Raw genomic sequence first — 24067 nt, forward strand, 5'->3', positions numbered from 1 at the left:
TGTTAGAAGTTTATGCGCAATTAGCCACCAGCGACCACCCCTCCATTTTCCTTGATTGCATTTAATCTCACAGTTTCAATTATGATTTCAAATAGAATTCGTGTTCATAAGTTAAAAACCTCTTTTAGAGAAAAACTTCACTCAGTTTGCTACAATAGAAATTCATTAAACCGACATTAATTGCAAATATATAAATCTATTAAACCGATGTAAATTGTAAATTAACCAAATCCATTTGATATAATTAAAATGATTTCATGTGAAATGCACAGATGATAGGCTAGTACTATACCACCCCTGTGCACAAACTAAGTAAAAAACAGGAGTGGGTTGCGGATAGCAAGCTGATACCAAGCTTATCAATGACGAGTATAATTCCAGGTTTACCCTAGTGTGAATGTACTGACCACGGACCGTACATAACCATTGCCCGTTATTACATTTCAAAGCCACCAGTCAAAGCACATACACACACTGGATAGCGGTCATGGCAGACAGTATGCTGCTATACAACAACTAAATTCCTAATGACAGTCTCAATATTCTGAAACGCCATTACCTGAAATTACCATGTCAGTACTAGAACACTTATCGTAGTAATGCCCATGCTTATCTGTAGGGCCAGAGGCGCAGCTTACGATGCGGTATTGACTGCCCATCCTATACGGCGATGTCATCATCACAAATACGGAGAACAGGCAAGGCACACAGACAGAGGAGGTATCACTTTTCTTTGTACTCCCTCATTTCCTGCTTGAAAGTGAAATAAAGACCTCTGCCGCTTTCTTTTCCTTTAGGTTTCAGTAATCAGCACCCCCCTTTCGTGCGCCTGTTTGAAATGGTAAATCGTATCCGTGAAGGTGAACCAATTCAATGATTTCAAGTAGGCTAACATGAATGGTGTGCTCGCTGGCACTACTGTGCAGACAGGGATGAATATTTAATTTCACTTTCACAATCTCTCTCATCTGAGATAAAGATTGGTCGGCGTGCAGACCAAGAAAGCACTGTGAAATCTTAATTTCTCACTGATGCCTGATAACGAAGGCTTGCTTCACAAGGCAGGACTGGGTCTCGGAGGTAGCCTATTTATAATGAAGTGGATTCTTTCTTTTCGTCCAAATACAAGCGTACGTTAACACGGTAACTGGAAACGGTGTTCAATGAATTCGAGCAACATTATAGCCCATATATAACTTATTGGATTCCACAGTTTATTACGAGCTGTAGTATCCATGCCCTCGGTTAAATTAGTGTAGAGACAACTTGGCTGACTTCTCTCAAGAGTAATTATTTAGCTCAATGGAATTTATTAAATTCAAGTTATTAAAGTTTTCCCAGGCCTTAGCTTGCAGAGCAGATGATTTTAGGCTTTTGACGGTTGACTGTATAGAGCTTATTTGAATACATCTGTACTCTGATCCCTCATGAGTCATGGTGAAAAAAACCGTTTAACTGTCATTAATAATAACCCTCTGTGTGCTCTGAGTGGATGAACACGATAGCGGTATCAGCTCCTTTTATTGAAATCTTACATTTAAGCAAATTCAAGCTAGGAAGTGAAAATATAATTAGAAAACGATTCACTGGAAGTGGGCCTTTTGAAGAATTCATAAAGCCTTTGTCAAACTCACAATCCTTGCCATATGCGTTCATAAATATTATGGCCATCTAATAAGTGATATACTGTTAACTTACAAATCATTCAATAATAGCCTTAGTGGACTTGCACTGTTTGTTAAATGTCCTTTAAAAATCTGATATAGTAGGACCAACTTAAAAACATAACATTAAACTATCAGTTACAATTTGAAGAACATCCCTGAAACATCCAACACCCCAGGAAGAAAAGCTAGATGCTTTGCAGTGGTGACCTTCAGTTTGAAACCGTCCCTGATTAAAATGCATAGACACTGTATTTAGACAAACCGCATTACCTTCATATTAGACTCCTTGGAAAAGAGACTTCTTTAAACCAGACATTCCTTCCTGCGTTGCTTTTGAGTAAGTAGGCTACTTTTTGTTGTCTAAATGAAGCCAGCACGGGCCATTCAAAAACACTGCAAGAGAACAGATGAGTGCAGAGGTATTTGGAATCACACACGTTTTGAAAGAGTAATGCATCTTGGATAAATGCGAAAAATACTGACAGATGGGGAAACCATAAAAATGGGAAAGTTAGCTTTTCTCCTGATGGGAATGGTGCAGCAGGACACAGGGCAAAAAGAGATGGAATCAGCTATGGCTGCTGGGGGCAAAGGGGAGAAGGTATTGATTTTTTTTTTTTTTGGGGTGGGGGGTGGAGAATATGAGAGGGTTGTCACGGTGACAGTTTTTCCACACAGTCTCGGAGATTGGGGGCAGAGAGGACCTTGAGTTTGCTGTGGAGACCGGGGGTTTATGTGGCCAGAGGAAAGAAAGAAAGAAAGAGTAGAGGGATGGAGGGGTGAGAGGTTAGGGGACAGAAAGGAAAGAGATAAAAGTAGAGGAAATACTGAATAATCCTCATTTAACAACGCCCTGATCCAGCACTAAGAAAACCTGAGAGAATGAGCAAGTGTGAGCAAAAGAGAGACAGAAAACGAGAGCAAGTGAGAGCAAGAGAGAGAGAGAGAGAAAGAGAGAGAGAGAGCAAGACACCGCAATCTCACATTCCAGGACAATTAGGGAGATAGTAACCGTTATTAACATCGAGCAAGAAATTCATTTGGACAAATTAGCAGGAAATAGGGTTCTGTCTTCTCAGTGTCTTTCTCTGTGTCAGTGTCATTATATTAGGTTTTGCAGAATTACTACAATGCCACAACAATAAATGGATCTCTTCAGAACAAATCAATCATTCACCCTTTCCAGGCATTGTACATTCTGACAGACTGTCTCCAGTTAATAATCATTGCTGCATAAATCTGGTTCTGAAAACTAAAAGGATTTCCTGTTACTTCAGCAATTAGGGTTCTTTGTTGAACAATATTTCAAAAAATCCACCCTGCATACAGAACAGTATTCCCTTGTTTGTCAGTGGCTTTGTGGGGGAAAAAAAGAAAAAAAAAAAACTAATTATGGTCGGCCTTACTTTGCAATAGTATTGATTATCACTATATGGTGATTGAAGGATCTTGAACTGGTGTTCCCCAGATCAAAATAAAAAAAATCAGAGGTAAGCCAAGGTAATGAAATCTTTTGGAACTAGTACTGCATGATAATCAAAGAATGTGGAATGGAGAATGATTTTGGTTTCGCTTAAGTTCCTTCATTGTCACATTAGTAATTTCAAGAATAATGAGAAAACCACAGTTCCATGGTTGAAGTAATGCTCAACTGCTTCTATGGTCAGTAAAAATTAGATATCAATAATTACCAAGCAATAGGTTTGAACCGACCTGGCTTTCCACACTATGCCATTAGTTGAGAAACAGTGTGAATTTTACCTCAGATGAACCCACAGATAACAGTACTCATTAAACGCCAAAAGGATTTCAACTTAACTTTGTGTTCACGGTTACAACAACAAAATGATAAAATGTAAACAATTATACTATGGTGGAATTACCATACTGCCCTTAAACCTAATTGGAGTCATGATTAAAATGTTTCCCTGGTAAAAAAAAAAAAAAAAAAAAAAAAAAAAATTTAAAAAAGGTGAAACTTCCAGAATAAAAAATAAGAACCAAACCTTTTCAGTACTAAACCTGACGTGAACACAAACAGCAAAAGAAGGACTGCAGTGTCCATAACTGTCCTTTGAAGGAGGCCTCGGTCACATGGGAGTGCCGCCAATGACCAAACTGCCGCTTGGCCGTAACTGACTGAGTAGGCGGTGTCTGTGCACACCTATTTTATACAGTCTGTGGTGCACAGTACTGTAAGTAGTGAAAAATTGTGCAAGTCTCTTCTCTTTGCTGTTCACATACTTTGGCCCACTGCACTATGCATTACATCACATTACAGGCATTTAGCAGACGCTCTTATCCAGAGCGACTTACACAACTTTTACACAGCATTTTTTTTTTTTTACATTGTATCCATTTATACAGCTGGATATATACTGAAGCAATGCAGGTGAAGTACTTTGCTCAAGGGTACAACGGCAGTGTCCTGTCCAGGAATTGAACCTATGACCTTTCGGTTACAAGCCCGGTTCTTTTACCCACTGTGCTACGCTGCCGACTATGCAGTGTCTGAAGGTATATTTTCTGCCTTGCTGGCTGAGATATTTGCTCGCTGAGGGAAGCATCATGAGTCTCACAGGGGGTGGGGTGTGGGGGGGAGCAGTGTCTGATTTATATCCCTTATTTACTAGTTGAATCAGAAAAACAGGCCCCACACAACCACATATCTCCACCCCCACTGCACCCCACCCCACCACCCCACCAGGCCCATGTGAACCTTCGCCGGTCTGACATCTTCCTGAAATGTTTCACCCAGAAGAAGTGACACGGTACCTATTTCATAAAACATCTGCTCAAGCGTCAAGGGGGGGTGGGGATTTGGGGGGGGGGGGGGGGGGGGGGGGTGTTGCAGTCCATGACCTTGGCAACACAGACTCACACAGCCTCATTTCCCATCAGCACCTGGGACAGCAGCGAGCGTTTAGTTACGCTCTGGGGTAGAGGAGTAGTCCGTGTGGACGCGTGAAGCTGTCACACGTGTGCTTGAGGTGTGAATAAGGAGTGTCACACTCAGGCCTCCTGTCTCCTCATTCAGCACGTGCCAGTCATCAAGCAGACACCACTCCCTCTGGAGAGGGGCTCCTGCTAAAAAAGGGTCCCTTTCTACACCCCCGCCCCCTCCCCCCAAAGTACATTTCAATCAAGGAAATGGGCCACGACAGAACTTAAAATCAAAGAGCCTATTATCTGCTATTTAGCCTACTGACAGCCTTTTAGACATTTATAAAAAGGGCAAATTTCCCAGAGAGTTCACATACTCAGACGTTCACTTAATGTCATGGTAACGTTGTCTCTCGCTGTGCAGCCTCTACAGCGCTGACCACACACTCATTACCAGCCGCGACGACGTTTGTGCGTGCGTGCATATCTCTCTCTCTCTCTCCCTCTCTCCCTCCCTCCCTCCCTCCCTACCCATTCTACCTGTTTCTTCTCACTGTCCTGTCCAATGAAGCTGAAAAGCCCATAAAAACATATATACACAATGCCAAAGCAATGTCTTGCATTATGGTGCTTGCTGATTTAGCTTCAAGATGCTATGTATGTAAGCTGCCATTTGAGAGATGTTCCCATCCTGCAGTTAAGAGGAGCTGCTGCGTGCTTTTAAAATATTTTTACAGCGCATTATAATAACAACAACAATAACAAGGAAATTCTGAGTCATGGAGCATTGTGTTATCAGAAAGGAAGACAGAAAATGGAAGAGATGTGAAATTATATGTCGTGGTCTCCACGGCAACAGATGCGCGTGTGATGACGCAAAACGAGGAAGAGGCGCATCTGGGTGCACAGGAGCTCATTGGAGGTCTTCCACGTTTAAACAAGAGCCCTGGAAATATTACAGAACTGAATCCATCTCTGCTACTAAGAGGACAGGGCCCCGGGACACTTCTAAGGAAAATAAATTAGATTTTTTTTTTTTTTTGAAGTTAACAAGATCATCGTAAAACTCCATACTGCCCAGACAGCCTCTATATCCTCTTTCACTTTAACACGCTATTAAAAGCTGTCAAAAAGAGATGAACAGCCATTTGCAATCATATGGCATATCCTCTTTTTGCACAAAAGACTTGAGAATTTCTTATCTACGGGCAATGACTCTGAATGACTATGTCTGGGCAAAAAAAAGAAAAAAAAAAAAGAAGAAAAATGCAATGAATTCCTATTTTAGATACGAGGCTATAAAACAGGCTGCTATGTATTCCTATGAAACGAATGTGCCGCGAGTCCAGGGGTGTAACTGACAAGTGCGCTCTGTCTCAAATATTCCCAGGCACATCTGCTCGAACGAGCGTTAATGAGTCCTACGTTACCACCCTGTTCAGTCCAGCGGCTTTATGGGGACCTTTTAACCCCGGAAGGTCATCAGTTCAGACCACAACTCAAGACTTTCCAAAGTAAGTTCTCCGGACCGCTCTTCTTGGAGCTCTTCCTGGTATCAGTGGATGGGATCCAGAGAATCGGGGCCTGGGTCTGGTCGCGCATTCCTAACGATGTTGGGTCACCCGCGGCCACTTGCATGCATTAGCACCGAAACGAGGGTTTGAGGACACGTCTCTTCGACGTGCGGTAGATATCAATCTGCGCCAGTTATCACTCTTCATTCTTCCTGACCTCACGTGTGCTTCCACCGTGCGCGTTAAGTATTCACACCACCTCGGCTGGAGCCACAACGGGGAAGCGAGTGCTAACGGATCATGTGACCCTTGCGGCTGCTCTGCACGTTACTAATGGTGCTTCAGCGCTCCTGGATGAAGGAATATGACAGGTGAGGTGCAGCCCCTTCAGGAAGTCAGCGTGTGAAAGGACAGGGAAGTGGTGATGATTTGCCTTGTGCTCCACAAAACTTTGAAAGGACCTGCAGGATAACTGAAGCACACGGTTCTGCCCTACTCCCACTCAACAGAACCTAATCTCGACAACTCTGATTTTAGCTCTGAAAAAAAAAAAGCCTAATCTTGACATCTCTTGATTTGAGCAATTTTGAACCATATTTCAAATTTATCTTCTTAAATAAGGTATTACAGAGAGTGGTTTTTAAGAAAATTAACAATTGCTTTAATGGAAACGGAATCCTATAAAAAATTCTAATCAGGTTTTAGAGCCTACCACAGCAAGCACAGAGACAGCACAGCTTAAGGTTGCAAATGACCTAAGACTCAGCATCGATTCTAATAATGTGTCCGTTTCAATTCTTTTAGATCCTAGTGTTGCATTCAGCCTGATAGACCATGGCATTTTAATTGATCGGCTTGAACACTGGGTTGGTTTCTGAGGCAATGATTTAAATTGGTTTTATGCATATATCACTGGGAGGCAGTTCGCTGTAAACTCAGATGACCACTGCTCCCCGCACGTGTCAGTACAGACTGTGGCGTCCCACAAGGCAGCTTCTTGGGACCCCTCCGGTTCTCTCTGTGTAGGCTGCCTCTCAGCGATATTACACATAAGCATTATTCCTACGCTGTCAACACTCAGCTCTATGCGTCTGTGAAGCCAAATGACCAGAGTGCCCTCTCAAATTTAACAAACTGCCTTGCTGACATAAATGACTGGATGAACAGAAATTTTCTGATATTAAATGAGCGAGTTGGTCCGAAATCAAAAACAGAAATTTAGTTCAAGGCTGGGAAATTTGGCTTCACACTCTGAATCAGAGGTGAGGAATCTGGGTGTTATTTTACTCTAATTTAAATTTAAATTCGCACATCAACATGGTCACAAAGTCTGCTTTTTTCCATCTCCGAAATATAGCCAACGTGAGACCTTTCTTAACGCAGAAAGATGCAGAGAGGATAGGAAATTAGGTTTTATTTTTAGCAGACTAGACTGCTGTAATACCATTTTAACTGGCCTACCAAAAAAAAAACCAAATGAACAAACTTCAACTGATACAAAATGCTGCAGCCAGAGTTTTAACCTAATCAAAGAAACAAGATCATATCACCCCTGTACCACGAACGCTGCACTGGCTCCCTGTGTCTTTTAGAATAGATTTTAAGATTCTCTTATTGCTTTTTTAATCACTTAATTTAATCACTTTAGTGCACTTCCCTATTTAGCAGATGTGTTTTTAAGGGATGTACCCAGAAGATCCCTCAGGTCCTCTGGTACCTGCCTCCTAACCGTTCCAAGGGATGGGGCTAAGACAAGTGAAGGGGCGGGGCTAAGAGAAGTTAAGAGATGGAGCTACGAGAAGTGAAGGGGCGAGGCTAAGAAGTGACAGGGCGGGGCTAAGAGAAGTGAAGGGGTGGGGCTAAGAAATGACGGGGCGGGGCTAAGAAGTGACGGGGTGGGGCTAAGAGAAGTGAAGGGGCGGGGCTAAGAAGCAACAGGGCGGGGCTAAGAAGCGACGGGGGGGGCTAAGAAGCGACGGGGCGGGGCTAAGAAGCGACGGGGGGGGCTAAGAAGCGACGGGGCGGGGCTAAGAAGCGACGGGGCGGGGCTAAGAAGCGACGGGGTGGGGCTAAGAAGCGACGGGGCGGGGCTAAGAAGCGACGGGGTGGGGCTAAGAAGCGACGGGGTGGGGCTAAGAAGCGACGGGGTGGGGCTAAGAAGCGACGGGGCGGGGCTAAGAAGCGACGGGGTGGGGCTAAGAAGTGACGGGGCGGGGCTAAGAAGCGACGGGGTGGGGCTAAGAAGTGACGGGGCGGGGCTAAGAAGTGACGGGGCGTTCAGTTTCTGCAGCCCCAGCCTTTGGAACAGTCTGCTGGAGGGTCTACGCGATCCTGCATCTGTGGACATTTTTAAAGAGAATCTCAAGACCGTTTTAGCTTTTATTCATCACCTGACTTTTATGTCCCTTACTTTTATACTTTATTTTTACTCTTATCTCCTTTTAGTGTGCTTAATATTTTCATTTTGTGTTCAGCACATTGTGCTGCAAATTTTATGTTATAAATAAATCTGATTGATTGATTGATTGATTGATTGATTGACTGAACATTTTTACATGAGTTGTTTCTTTTTCCAGAGTGAGAATACTGCAGGGGGGAAACTACAACATGAGAAATCATCCAGCAGAGTACTGTCTTCTGATTTATGAGTAATCCCCTGGTTACTAACAACACCCCCTCTGTTCAACCTGAATGTCATTTATGAATGATAATGAAAAGGAATTTTCCACCTGAGAAAAAGAGAATAACACGTTCTTTCGCCATTCCCGTGGTTTAGCCAGTTTGTTTACCAAATCAGAAACTGCAGAAAGAAGTCGAATCAATTTCTACAGGAGTCCTTTTTATATCAAAATAGATCACACTGTACAGCATTCATTGCACTGTAGAAATGCTTCATTAACAAAAAAATTTCTAAACCTTTATAAGGAATTGCATACATTATTATATAAATAGCACATGATAAAAGAACCATGTTAAGCTTCAAACACACAGAAGACACTTCGACAGGCAACTCAGGTTGAGTCTCATTCATTAAAAAAGGCCTCTCACTCAGTCATGGACAGAGGGGAGCATGCACCTCCAGTGTGAAAGGCTATGTCGGAGATTCACACTTACTGAAAAAACATTTACGCTCGCAAAGGGTAAATACTGACAACGGTTTTGTTCGCCTGTGACTACAAAATCAGTACACCTGAACAATCATGTTAACAGATGTGCTCACACACAAAGTCTCTCTTTCTCTCTCTCTCTCTCACATTCTCTCTCTCTCACACACACACACACTCTCTCTCTCTCTTTCTCTCTCTCTCACACACACAGTCTCTCTCTTAGACTCTCTCACACACTCTCTCTCTCTTTCTCTCTCTCACACACACACACACAGTCTCTCTCTTAGACTCTCTCACACACTCTCTTTCTCTCTCTCTCTCTCACACACACACACACTCTCTCTCTCTCTCTCTCTTTCTCTCTCTCAAGGCAAAGCATTTGACACGTTACACAAACGGCATGTTTACGCTCACAGCACACCACACACCACACCACACACACCTCAGGCAAACCGGGCCCAGTCCTAAGCGGTCCTAAGCAGCCTCGCTCGGTGACTACAGCTCCTCTCTGGCCCCTCCTCTGTGCGGCCCGTCGGCGCCCGCGTCCCACGTGTCGTCCTCCGTGTCGTCCTCCGTCTCGTCCGCCAGCCACCGGTCGAAGACGGCGACCGGGTCGACGTTCCAGTGCTTGTGGAACGAGATCGGAACCTGATGAGCCAGCAGGTCTGGAGAATAGTCCTCTGGCCTCGCCTGGCAGGTGGGCATAAAAGATCAGAACACAGACAGAAGAATTTGTAATTTGTCCTAATACTGCAGCCTGTTCTTCTGCCTGGTCGGCTTTGCAGAGGTTAGGTCAGAATTAGCGTTCACCGTGTGAACTAAACTGTGTCCTTGGCTAGAGATAGCTGTACAAAATAAGCATTGTATCTTATTGAACCCGTGTTTTGTAGTTGTCCATGGCCATGAAATTCACTTTCTGTACGTCGCTTTGGATAAAAGCGTCTGCCAAATATATGTAATGTAATGTAAAGACAAACTTCATTTTTACCGAGTAGGTGAGATGAATCTGACCATTATATGTAGAAGGCATTCCTTCTTTGAAAAGTGGGAAAACAGTATCGTGGAATGAGGTTATATTTAAAGCAGCAGAGGCCGACACAGTAGGACTTATAAGTGTTACCTTGTGGAACAGTGGGTGACACACAGTGATGTAAGAACAGGGTTATGCTACCTAGAAGACCACAGCAGCTAACTGGAGGGGGGGGGGGGATGTTGCGCAACAGATCCCAGCCCTTTTTGTAAAAAAGTCTGTTTCATTTTAAAAGAGGAGGCCACATGCAAAATGGGGTGTTACGTGTAGGTGAAAAAAGGGGGATATGTCACCTATGTCACTTGGTGGACAATCCTGTGTTACCTAAAATTAAAGGATGAGCCACCTTGTGGAAAAAGGGGGTGTTACCTTTCCAAAAAAAAAAAAAAATGGGTGTCCTCCTGTAGGAATGTGGAGTAGCCCCCCCTGGTGGAAACTGACGGGTTACCTGGTGGAAAAGGGGGCTGTGGGTGACCGGGAGCCCCAGGGCGTTGAGGCACATCCCCAGGACCATGTCGTCGGGGGCGTCGTTGCTGTAGCACTTACAGCCGCTGCCCAGCAGCCTGGTAACCGCGGCGCGGCTGAACACCATCCTGGGGGGGAAGGGGGGAGGGGGGGCGTGGGGGGAGAACTGCTGCTTAGGCCAGAAGCGCTTTCATCACAAATACCAAATTATCACTCCGCGTAGGTCTTACTAACAGTGGAAGGTATTTAGGACAATAACAACAACAAAAAAAAGAACTTGTGTTAAAAGAGGAACATTGGTGGTGTAAACTTGCCCTCCTCCACCGGTGATGTAGCTGTAGCCACCTTGGCCCAGTCCATATCCGTATCGCTCCCCTAGGCAAACTGGCTCACTGGGCTCATAACAGCCCAACAGAGCCTGCAGTCTGGGAAGACTGGGGGGGGGGAGTAGGAGAAGGAGAGGATGGGAGGGAGGGAGGGAGAAACAGAGAGAGAGAAACAGAGAGAGACAGTCACACACCCTAATCTCACATTCCTGGACTATGTCTGACACCTCTTCAAGGGGCCAAAACAGATACAGGAAGAAATCTTCAAACTCTCTCGAGCTAGCTGCAAGGCAAAAAATAGTCTTGGCTCAGAAGCAATCAGTTGTTGGAAAGCAATGTGCAATTCTAACAGATTCAAACTGCGACTTATGAAAAATACTGGCGTGTTAGTTGTAAGTTGAGGTCAAGTTTCAAGTACAATTCAATTTTGTTTGTATAGTGCCTTTTACAGAGATGTAAATACACTTTACAGAGGAAACAGCAAAGCTGCAAATGGAACTTGACGAGAAATGTTTATCAAAAAAAAAAAAGAATTTTTCAGAATAAGGCTTTAAAGTCTACCATAGTTGCCAAAAAGTGCACTCCAGAATGTTTTATTGTGTTATTGCAAATGAGTGTATGTTAAACAATACAGAGTGAGACATTCACCTTCACTATTGGTTAAACCCGCCAGCACAGTGGTTTCCACGCTTCCTGGGGGAGCTCAGTGCATGCTGGGTTTTGTTCCAACCACAACAGCAATCCCAGAATTTTTAACAAGCCGCTAATTCTTCTTAATTACGCTTTTCATGTTTTTGGGGGAATTATTTACCCTCTCGGGCCACATCGTGTCAGATGTCATTATGTCACTGCGTCCGGAGTTGCAGCTGCGGCTGGAACGAAAATCAGCTCACGCAGCGGTACCCCGGGACCCAGTTTCGAGAACCGCCGTGCCAGGCTTATTAGAGAAAGCGCTGTAAGTCAAAACGCTACCAAGCAAAACACCACCGAAGCCCTGTGATCACATGCTTCGGACCAGCTGCAGAGCAACAGTAAGCGTGGGCGACCTTTCATTATCTACCGTTAGGCGCAATGCTATACCACAATTCCACACCATGACAGGCATCGTACTACATCACAATGAAGCTTGGATATCCCCATGAAGGAATCATAATACATCAATTACTGGAATAAACACAGACCTTAAGCTATATAGCCAATATGACAATCCCCAGTGTGGAAATCTGTTATGCAGAAATGTCATTAAAATGAATTTAAAAATAACTGAATGAATAAATAATATTAATAACTGACAATCCAAACCATGACATAAAGGCAGTAATACAAAAAATGGCATTGGACAACCACAAAAACACAGAAAACAAGCAGCTACAAGCACATAAAACTAGCCGGGACTACGGATCAGTGGACACAAAGAATTGGTAGGAATCCTCCAGTTTTATTTTTTTTTATTGAGAGAGGACCCCATTGAGAGGATGACATTTAGCATCTGTTGTTTTTTTTTTGCTCTGTGGGACATGAAAGTGCCGCAAAGTTCACCACCTCCCCGCAGAAAGGATTATCAACATCTGTCAGTACATTTCCACTTTACTTTAGAGCCATTATCCAGTAGTGCTGTGAGACAAATCTGCTGCTCCCCATTGATTTTACTGCTTGTTGTTGTTGTCTTTTTGTCCCCCCCCCCCCCCCAGTGTTTCTTACCGCCAGGCAGTATTTCCTGTCTTGCCTCTTTAAACCAACAAATAAAGTCCTCTGCTCTTTTATTAATACAATAATAAAATGGTGACAGAATCATTTTGAGGAATCATTACGATGGAACAGCGGATGATTACAGCGGCAAAAACACTGACTCAGACGGGGCTTCACCTGATCAGGGTGTCGTCATCCACAATCAGCAGCCAGTCGGTATGAGGTACGGCTTCGCTCACAAATCTCTCCAGGATGGCAAAGGTTTTCCCACAATGCCCTGCAAAACAAAACAAAACAAAAAAAACAAAAAGACAAAGATGTACTTCCACAGGCATTAAATGTCGCCCCATAAAGCACATTCTGCAGACAGATTTGGGAACACCCTCAGCAATGGCCCAGAAGTGTCAGGTGAAAAAGAAGACACTGAAACACCCTCCTTAAAGTTTAAACAACGCGGCGGCGGGCTGTGGCCCACGGGTCACGTTTCAGACGAGGCCCGGGGGCAGCACTGTTTCAGAGAATCCACCCTCAGCCAGGACCCGTATCGACTCAACAGGAACTTTGCTGACAACTGCCTCACATGTCTGACCTGACCCACCGCAGTTCATTACACCAGCCTGACTCCGCCCACTTCAGACAGCTCTTCCGATAAGATCTGCAGCGGTGCACTTTTCGAGAATCCCAAAGCGCAAAGGAACGTCACCGGGTGAATCTGTGTGGGTGATTTACCACCGTCGTTCGTTTATTCATTTATTTATTTATTTATATACAGTATACGTTCGACCTACAGGTCAAGAAATCCTTAGCGGCAATTAATGCTTTCCCTTCTTCGCTCTCCGCAAATGCACACTGCAGGAAATGAAAAATCAATAAGTGCTATTCCGCCCCAGGGACGAGAGACCGGCAGCGAATAAGGTTCAGCCGGGAAACAATCTGCAGTGCGGCCGGCTCACCGATAGAGACATCCAGCAGGCAGGGGGCAGCAGGAGGAGACACGGCAGGGTGACAGACACTCCGTCTGTGAGCAAACGGGGGGGAAAAAAATGACAAACAAAAGCAAGAATCGGGAGAGGAAGGCCTTTCTTTCTAAAAAAGGCTGGGTATAGAATAGGCAGAGGTGGGCAGTAGGGGGGCGCGAAAGGGGAGGGGGGGGGGTCGGATGGGCAATGAGCTGCCGGGAACAAGAGAGAGAGCGGCACAATGGGACGGGCGAATTAGCCCCCCTGTGGCTGCGAGGGTCACGGGACGCGAGAGAGAGGAGACGAGCCGAACGGAACAAAAGCCCGCGGGACGGCCGGCCGAACAGAACAGAACAGCCGCGGGATTACCGCGCTCCCAAGAGCCAAGGAAACGCTCGGAACGCAAACACCGCGGCCCCGCCGGCTGCTGGCTGCCAGGTCCCCCGGGGGTGAAACGAGTCACGTCCCAGAGGGGGGGGGGGGTGGGGGTTAGTCGGTGGCAGTTGGGGGGTGCTCACAGACGGGGACTGTGCACAATGTTCTCAGGGGACTCCGTTGCACTGCAGTAAAAAACGCTGACCAGGGCGATGAAATTTTAGGAGTCACAGGGGGGCTCTCCTTGTGGGAACAATTACGAGGAGCAGCATGTGTTCCCCTTCAGGAGGGCTGAGATCCCCAAGCAGGACCCGCTAATGACCCAGGGGAGCTGCTGCCAACGTCCTCCGCCACCCGAAATCCATCACCGGGACTGACCCCGGCAGGGCCCTCTCACGGAGTCTCAGAGGCCCCAAAACGTCTGCACGCTGACTCTTCCCACCCCCCCCCCACCATTCTGACATAATTTGCCTTAAGATGGAGAATAATCCCTCTAAACATGAAAAGCACCCGATTAAGAAAAACTAACAGCTGCCCTATTATAGCCTCCACCCTATTAGATACAATACTGGAGTTTAACCCAACAAGCATATTATTATATACCATAACATACGATAGAGATCACCTTTATTTTTTGTTCAGTATTTCATGCTTGGTAATTACCGTATAAACTCAGAGAAGGCAATCTGTGCTGGAGGAATTCCACCTTCAGCGCAGTACTTGCGCTCCTTCAAGACCCCTGCTTGAGCACCAAAAGAGGACTCAGTCATCACACCTGTGTGTCATGATAGTTTCCAGTGAATGTTGTTGTTCCTGTATTGGATTCCTTCCTCCCATCCATCCATCCATCCATTTTATGACTGCGTAATCCAAGTCAGGGTCACGCTGGCAACAGAGCAAGCAGAGCTGCCCAGATGTCCCTCTCCCCAGCGACTTCCGCTAACTCATCCCAGGTGGATCCCCTGGCGATCCCAGGGCCAGCCAGGAGACATAATCCCTCCAGCGTGTCCTAGGTCTGCCCCTGGGTCTCCACCCTGGTGGCTGTGCCCGGAACACTTTCAAAGGGAGGCGTCTCAGGGAGCACCTAAGCAAACTGCCTCAACTGTCTCCTCTCAATGTGGTGGAGCAGCGGGTCTACTGTGAGGTCCTCCCGGACAGCTGAGCTCCTCATGCTATCAAGGGGAGTAAGCCCTGCCACCCTACAGAGTAATCCCATTTCGGCCACTTGTATTCGCGATCTCACTCTTTCTGTCTGTCACTACCCATAGCTCGTGACCATAGGAGAGAGTACAGATGGCGATCGACTGGTAAATCGAGAGCTTTGCCTTTTGGCTCAGTGCCTTCTTCACCACCACTGTCTGATATAAATGCTTGCATTACTGTATTGGACTCAGAATTTTAATTCAAGTAAGAAGACTATTAATGTAATCAGAACACAGCACGGACCTGGCTTTGAGCCTCAAATAGGAACAAGAATCAATCTCTTATGTCAAAGATTGTGACAGGAAGATCCAGTGCTTCAATTTCCAAAGGCCAATAAAAGAATTACCACGAACGTCTTAAGTCAAATCTTTCATATTTGCTATGTAATCTCATAGCAAATATGATCTCATTGTTAGGATACTTGAGGAAAAAAAACTAAAACATCCAAGCCAATAATATCCATCAAAAGAAGCTCATTAAGAAGAGAGAGAGCGTGTACATGAAGGCTACAGAACCGCTACAAAATGATCACAAAATAACATGGGGAAACAAAGTAAAACAATACAGCATCATATTTCTGGGAAGGTTATTTACTTCCACGTAAACACCAGCTTAATATTGTACCGTGACAGTTTATTTACATATTTGAAATTCATCAGCATGACAGGCAATCAGGGAGTAATACCGTTCTGATTCACGAGCCATTTATCATTGCCATACAGGACACACTGAAATAGAAAATGAAGAGAGATAACGTTGGCTGTGCGTTGACGTTTCCATTGATATCATAGTGAATAGCGATATCACAGGCATTGTGGAGGTCGTTGCGGCAACACTTCCAGTACTTCCTGGTCAGTTGCAGCTAACAACCCCTTCAGTCGGACGGACTTGGCAACGCTCAGGAGATTACCTATGCATAACTATGTGCTTACGTAGTTATTTATAGTGCCATAATCTAATGTTGAAAACAGCTGATGCCCTGAGCCAGACTTTTCTCAGAATAGAAGATCCGATATCTCAGGGACTGATGAAACAATAAGACAAACGAGCCATCAACCACAGGATATTCCAGGAGAGGCAGTCTTGATGCGCAGAAAGTTTTTTTTTAATTTTTTTAAAGTGCATCAGGGAGGATAGTGACTGAGCAGGAAATGATTATTATTATTATTATGAAATCAGCATGACAAAGAAAGACAATGAAAGACAATTTATGCATTTCTTAAAAAAAAAAAATGTGTTTAATAGAGGAAACTCAAGTTTGGCATTTTACCACAGGCGCAAGCAGATGCACAAACACAGCAAACAATAGCGCCACAAATCACAGGAACCTTTTCCTGACAGGAGCAGATTGCATCCTGGGAAAAACAACATTCTTTGATTGTGCAGCACTTTATATACGTTCTGTACAAAGCTGGCACGCACAGTGCCCACCAAAATTATTTACACTCCTGATAAAGATGATCATAAAAAAGACTGTATAAAAGAATATAATAAAGGTACTGACCTATTGTATATTGTATATAAACCTTCTACTTAATGATTCAGTGGAATCAACCAAAATAACACTTTGACACAGATGTTAATGAGTTCATTTCCAAAAAAAATACCCACCCGTTTTCAGTACTTGACTACAGTACTGCAACGCTATTCAGTTGTCGCCTTCTATGGTGTTTGATGAGACCACTGCTCCATGGAATCTTTCAAGATCCTCCACCATATTTCACTGCAGGTACGACATCCTTTTCAACCTACCACTGGTGTGCACAGCCACAAAGCTCAATATTGGTCTCATCTGAGCATAGCACCTGGGGTTCCTATCAAAGTTCCAGTGCTGTTAAACTCCAGATGCTTATTTTTTTTTTTTTGGCAATTGTCCCCTACAGAGGCTTTTTCCCCAAAAAAAGCAAAGAGGTGGAATCTGATGTGTCCCTAAGAGTTTTTTGGATTCCCAGCTGTAGCTCTTGAATTTTTCTTTGCCACCCAAACCACTGGCCTCACTGTTCTGGGGTGCAAGACGAACAAGTGTCCCCTACCAAGCAGGTTTACCACTGTATTCCAGTGCTTTTAAAATTACAGGCATAATAGTGGACAGTGCTTTATTTAGTTATTTATGCGATCACTTCCAAGCTTCCAAAGGTCAACAAATCTTCAGCTTGTTTTGTTTCTTGAGAGTTCACTGACCATTTCCACTAGTGATCGGTGATGGCCGACATGTGGATTTAAACTGTGTGTTACCTCATTTCTATTCCCCAGTGAAACAGAGAGCCATAAGAGGGCCACAATACAGTTCACTAAAATTGGCCATGAAGTTAAACATGTAAGTTAATGCAGACATATTTTTGTTGGATTTAATTTTAAAGAAGTATTGTGGCCGTGATCATTAATTATTAAACAATTTTAGTTTTTTCTCTAAGCAAATGTATTGGTATGAAAGAATATAATTTTTACAATTCTTTGAGTATAGAATATAGCTCATAACTTGTATGAATTAATACAATCTGTATAAAGGGGTTTTTATCATTTTGAAAGGCATCGTAGAAGCGCGCCACATTTGCAATCAGATCCACTCATTACATTGAATTAACTGAGGTTAAGAGCCCTGTTGGAATGGTACAGTTAAATGGCAGTTAAATGGCAGTTAATTGGCAGTGTTTCCCTCAGGACTTGAACTCAAGGAGGACGCTGGGCCCTTATTACTGATCTGACACAGGCAGAAACTGTGGGAGGTTTCAACCAACTCAACGCAAGCGTATTCGCCGACTCACCTCTCTCGGTGTTGGGCACTCCCAGGTCGATGGTGGGTATGGAGGGGTCTGCGTAATCGCTGTAGTATTCCAGCAGAGCCGCGTGTCTCTCCCAGGTCCTCTTCACCACCGGGACTGCGACACGCCAAGAAGGGCCCCCAACAAAATGAAAAAACAAGCGGGAAAAAAAATGAGGAAGAGCTGAACTGAAATCAACACCCACTCAGACCGCGTGAAACGACCTCTTATTTGAAATGCGGGCAATTTTAACAACAGCTGTTGCCTTCGCTGCGGTGAGATAAGGGAAAGAATTGTGAGACAGAGTGGTAATTTTTCATTTTCTCTTAAAGGCTGGAGGTAGCGACACAGTGACAGAACGCGAACCTGGCTTTTGTCAAAAGGCCGCTGGCACAACTGTTCATTACGAGCGGGATTTTATTTTCACTGACCGTACGGAGCGTTCTCAGGGTTCAAACTGCTTTCCCACTCACAAACAAAGAGGGCCTTTCAATATTGTGAAAATGAAAATGGCATGGAAAGTACTTAGATCACACACTCCTGTTCGGCTCAGAAAAACAAAACAAGGAGCCGCTGAAACATGTTATGTCTGCCTCTCCATCAGCTACATAAAGCACCTCTTTCTTTTAATCATAACCTTTCCTAGGTGGTGAAAGTAGCTTATGGAAATCAGACCTGAATGAACTGACTTTTGAAATTTTATTCAGCACTTTCCCAATGGGCTTCAGATTCTAACCTAAAGCCTCTGTCTGGGTCATTAAGTTAGCAAACATGGTAGGAAGAATGACCAGAGCAGCCATTAAACACACAGTAACAGGAAGAAGAAGAGATGAGTATTTACAGGCATGTCCTCCAGATGCTCATTTCAAAATATAGGATTATTATTCAGGCGTGGCCTGTAGTGATCAATTCTTTCATTGATTTTTTTTCACACATAAACAGATCTAATATCTAATCCATACAAACACACAAAGCAAAATGACAAACACAAAGGTACAAACAACACCACTACAGACAACACTATATTATTGACACAGTAAGGTGCTCTTGTTTCAGATAGCTCATAACATGAATGTAAAAGCATATTTCCATGTTACTATACGCACATTGATAAAAACAGTAGGATCCTAGTCAACAGGCCTATTCAACCAGGTTTGAAATGCAGCCACCACTAGATTCCTGTCATTAGGGTTTGCCTTTGTGAACGGGGAGTGATTCTCACGTGCAACCGGAATCTGATATAAATCCCTACCCCATCCAGCACGCACACACAGACAGCCTGACAGCCTGACAGCCTGACAGACTGACAGACTGACAGACTGACAGATTGACAGACTGACTGACAGACTAACTGACTGACTGACTGACTGACAGACAGACAGGGGAGGACAGACAGAAATACAGGTGAAATGAACACAAACTGATCGGCATTTACACTTTCTGATTACACCCCTCTGCCAGTGACAGATATGCTGACACAGGGCACAGTGTGGCAAAAAAACATAACAAACCTTCAGAACAAAAGAAGCTCAACAAAGGAACGGTCAGCACACTCAGGAGTCATACGCTGTCTCCAGGGAGACGGCCGTGAGCTGGGTGCAAACATGGCTGCCAAACTTTCCGGTTAACTGGCTTATCTGAAGTTAAAAAATGTTTTTTTTTTTTTTTTTTTTTTTTTTAAAAGCTTTGGTAAATAAAGTTTTTTTTGGCAGGAAAGACGTGGCGACTACAGACTGCTGTGTTGTAGGTGTGCGGTAAGAGTTAAAAGCTACAGACATCGAGAAAGCCTGCAGCTGTTAAACTGATTAACTTTTTTTTAAAACAGAATAACATCATTATGAATGACTCTGGATCTCTCTAGAATTGGGGCAAAAGCCAGTGGACACACACCATGAAAACAATAGCACTAATCCGTTAAAACAGAAGACAGGTTGACCCAGCTGTGGCAACACATTTCTAGCACTGCTGGAATTTCTGTACAAGGGTCAATTCTTTATTACTATCACTCAGCAAACGTTGTACATGCCTCACTCAAGATTAGCTCTGTATCAGAATTTTCCCGGTAACGCAATGAATATTTTAAATGATAACATTTCTCAGAGGGGAATTTTTAGTATCTGATCGAGCCACAGAAAGATTTCAACCCCGCCAGCCAGGTAACAATGTTATCATTTAACACGATCCAGTAAATCCTAAGTAAAAGAAAGAAAAAAAAAGTAAAGAAGAGCACATTTTTTTTTTGAAATCGACTGATGAATGTAATAAAATAGGAACTGGGGCCCTGGATGAATCTGAATGAAACTTCAACGTACTGAAACTCTCTATTGTGTGCGCTGTGCACACCGCTTGGAGCAATGAGGGAAACTGGTCTCTCTGAAGAGCCTTGTGCTGACTGAGTGGAAAAAGGACTAATCAGAGTCTAAAAAGAGAAAGGGAAGATCTGTTAATCACTTTTCAGCAGAACTGCACCTGGGACGTGAATACAGCCGTGTATTACAGGCCTATTTCGGCTGGCTTTTAACGAGGAGGCGCAGCGGGAGCGTTTAAAAGGGGGGTGTGCAGGTGTGACTGGCGCAGGTAAACGTGAACCGAAGTGCCACGAGCTCAGAGAAAGTACAACGACATCACTGAGTAGGATGGAGGAAAAAAAAAAAAACGCATGAAATAAATTCCAACTACACAACGCAAGTTTAATTTTTACCGATTTCTTTTTTTTTTTGCGTTATTCTAAAATGAAACTTGTGAATAGTCGTAATACTCGTTGCTATTTGACCCCCCCCCCCCCCCCCCCATCAAAGAGAAGAAGAAATGCGTATGGTGTGGGAATACTCAAAACAGGAGTAATTTGAGGATCTAACTTTTTTTACAGATAATCACACATTTCCTCATCTGAAAGTGCATATCAAGAGACGAAAATAACTTTTTTCATTTGCATTTATTAGTACCCCTCTCTCTCTCTCTATTAGCATCTCTCTCTCTCTCTCTCTCTCTCGCTCCCTCTCTCACACAGACACTATCTAATCCATTAATTAAGCATTTGAAGTAAGCATGTTAACTGACATTGCAGTTTCCATTTTTTCACCTGTACATTGACAACGGAGCTGTGCGCACATTATCAATTTATTCACCGACACTGACTGAGGCAGGATCATTTCTCAAGGGTATTGTGGAAGTGCCCACCCTTGGGATTGAACCAGCAACCTCTGCGCCATAAACTCTGCTACATAACCGCTATACCGCTCTCCAATATCCATTATTCAGCATTTCATTTGTGTAAATTTAAGGCTAGTTGCAACAGTCCGTCAATCTAAGCACTTTCAACAAGAGTGCCAATTATATCTTGTTCTTTTTACACCCTCCCTGTCCACAACAGCCTGAGATTTTAATGTCTGGACATCATATATCAATGGACAAACTAATTTATTCATTTTCATTATGGCCGAGCCATAAAGAGGAAGACTGGATAGTGGACTTAAAACCGCTTCCATGACAGAGTTTTGCACCAATGACAGGAAGTTAAATCAACCCCCCTTAAAGGTGCAGTATGCAACCTTTCATTTATTTATTTTTCTTCAAATATTGCTAATTGACCATGATAAATGTGTAGCTGACAGAGAACGTGTGGGAGTAATTCAGCACCTCAGCTCAAGCGTATGTCCTCTAAATCTGCATTTCATTTTGCTCTGTCTGGGCAGAATTATCGGCTGTACACAAAACAACGTCAATAGCACCTCTATGAATGACAAATTTATACCTTTGGCCTAATTTGATTGCCTTTCAAATGCCAAAACTAACGCAATGGTGGACACCGGCATTCACAAAGCCACTGGCAACCTTGGCACTGGAGTCAAAAAAAAAGAAGGAATTTGTTAATGGCAATCCAAAGTAACAAACGGAAAAGACAGAGTACGCTCCAAGACAACAGCCACGACCGTGCGCTTTTCCCAGGATGACAACAACTTTGGGAGCTAAAGCAAATGAAAACTGCCTTTGAGCTGGGAGTATTTCTACTCAACAGGTAAATGTCAGAACATTATCTCAGCCTCAACTTCACTGTTAGATAAGTATAAAAATGTTTTTTGCCTCTTTTCAAAAAAAAAAGAAAGAAAAGACTATCCAATATTTTTTAATAAGATTAGATCTTTGTAGCCGATAGGCTAACTAGCCTGCTAATTATGTAGTCATGTAGTTTATTTATTTAGTTATCTAGCCAGCTACCATCATGTAAATTGTATTTAGATTTTCATTTTGATGCAATTTGCATCCATTACTACCAGAATGAAAACTTGCATACAGCTTCTTTAAGGGTAAGGGAATGGTTGAGGAGAAAGTTAGGTAAACGCACAAAATTGAGTTAATATTGAATTTAGATGTTCACATGCATCACGCAGACGGTAATCATCGCACAAAATGCAATTCACCTCGCTCTTCATGGAACTTCTTGCATGTCTTCACAGCAATGAAGATGTCCTCTTTCTTTACTGGATCCCCCTTCACATCAGGAAAGAAAATCCATTACGGAATAAAAACCACAAATGCAAATATCCAGGGAGGTAAAACTCAAGTTAACCCGTGGGCTGGGATCCCAGGAATACATGCCATTGCCCCCCCCCCCCCCCCCACCAGCCCCCCATCCATCATTTATACTTTGACTCAAATGCCAAAATTGTGTTATCTGTGGTGGCAACCCAAAAAAAGTCGTTGGGAATTAGAAGGTATGTGTACAGGGAGTCTGTGGCAGAATTCTCCTTTTTGCAATCAATCAATCTCGGCTGGAAGAAGAAAAATAAATAAATAAGTAAGAAGGAATAGTACGCCGTTCTTGCCTTGTAAGAAATTTTTTTTTGAGATCAGAATGTACTTTTCACTTGGTACTCACCACTTTTCATGTTCAAACTCAGAACTGCGTGTACCTCGTAGTCACTGATATGGAACCGCCCTAGCGAATAATGGGGGCAGTGGGGGGTGAAGGTGGTGGGGCGGGGAATGGGGGGGGGGGGGGCATTGGCTGTTAAACAGGACCATTTATGCTGACTTGCTCTGCCCTCTCCTGGCAGGGCGGAGGAAGTGACGGTGGCACCGTAGCACAACGAGCAAGGTGCTTAACCTGAACGGCTTCAGTAAAACCCCCAGCTGTACAAACGGGTTGTGTGTACAGTAATCTGCGTAAATCGCTCTGGGTAGGAGCGTCCGCCTAAATGCCTGAGCGTAATGGGGTGTAATTTAAAAGGCAGGTCCCTGGGTTACTCATTCATAGCTTCGGTAATTCTCCACTCATTTTTGCCAATGATAATGCCTTTCAGAGGGCTGTGAATGGACTGGGGCCGGTGGTATAATGACTGGGTTTGTGAAGGAGAGGATGGGGGGGGGGTGGGGGGTGGGGGGTGGGGCTTGAGTATAAAGGACAGTGAAATCAGGCCAGAGGACAAGCAGAGTGACTGATCCTGTCATAAAAATGAGGAGGGAGGAGAGGGAAAGACAGAGGGTCAGAGGAAGGAGAGACCATGAAGAAGGAAAAGAGGACAGGTGGTGTGAGGGACAGTGAAAGGCAGAGATAGAAATGGATGGAGGGAGGGAGGGAGGGGGGGAGTGGGAGAAGTAAAGCGAGACAGAGGGCAAAAGGTGAGTGAGAGAGTGAGTAGGAGAAAGAGAGAGAGGGAGGAGGGAGAAGGAGATAAGAAGAGGAAGACTGAGGGTGAGAGGTGAAAAGTGAAGGATTAGAAGACAGAATGTGAGTAAATAGAAAATGGATTGAGTGATATGGTGAAGCAGACAGGAAATGAATGAACAGAAGGAGAGAGAGGGAGTGATTGAAGAGAAGGAGAGGAAGAAAGAGGGTAGAAGGTGAGAAGTGGGTGATAAAGAGAAGGAGCAGGAGAGTGAGTGAGTGAACATGAGAGGGAGAGAGTGATTGAAGAGAAAGAGAGGAAGAAAGAGGGTAAAAGGTAAAAGTGGGTCACAAACTGTAGGAGCGAGAGAGTGAGCGAGTGAGTGAACATAAAGAGAGGGAGAGAGTGATTGAAGAGAAAGAGAGGAAGAAAGAAGGTAGAAGGTGAGAAGTGGGTGATAAAGAAAAGGAGCGAGAGA

The 24067-nt window shown here is 44.0% G+C and overlaps 1 protein-coding gene across 1 annotated transcript in view; it reads right to left on the minus strand.

Annotated features, from left to right (window-relative positions):
- Positions 1-9477: 9477 nt before the first annotated feature.
- b3glcta (beta 3-glucosyltransferase a) overlaps positions 9478-24067 on the minus strand; it is a 79812-nt gene continuing 65222 nt past the window's right edge. The window contains exons 10-15 of the mRNA XM_035383734.1: positions 22402-22471; positions 17984-18097; positions 12859-12958; positions 10981-11100; positions 10650-10794; positions 9478-9861 (exon numbers count right to left, since the gene is read on the minus strand). Coding sequence (XP_035239625.1) covers positions 9667-9861; positions 10650-10794; positions 10981-11100; positions 12859-12958; positions 17984-18097; positions 22402-22471 — 744 coding nt within the window. The 3' untranslated portion in view covers positions 9478-9666. The remainder of the gene's footprint in view (positions 9862-10649; positions 10795-10980; positions 11101-12858; positions 12959-17983; positions 18098-22401; positions 22472-24067) is intronic.

This window comes from Anguilla anguilla, chromosome 12 (assembly GCF_013347855.1).
Source record: "Anguilla anguilla isolate fAngAng1 chromosome 12, fAngAng1.pri, whole genome shotgun sequence".
Lineage (NCBI taxonomy): Eukaryota > Metazoa > Chordata > Actinopteri > Anguilliformes > Anguillidae > Anguilla > Anguilla anguilla.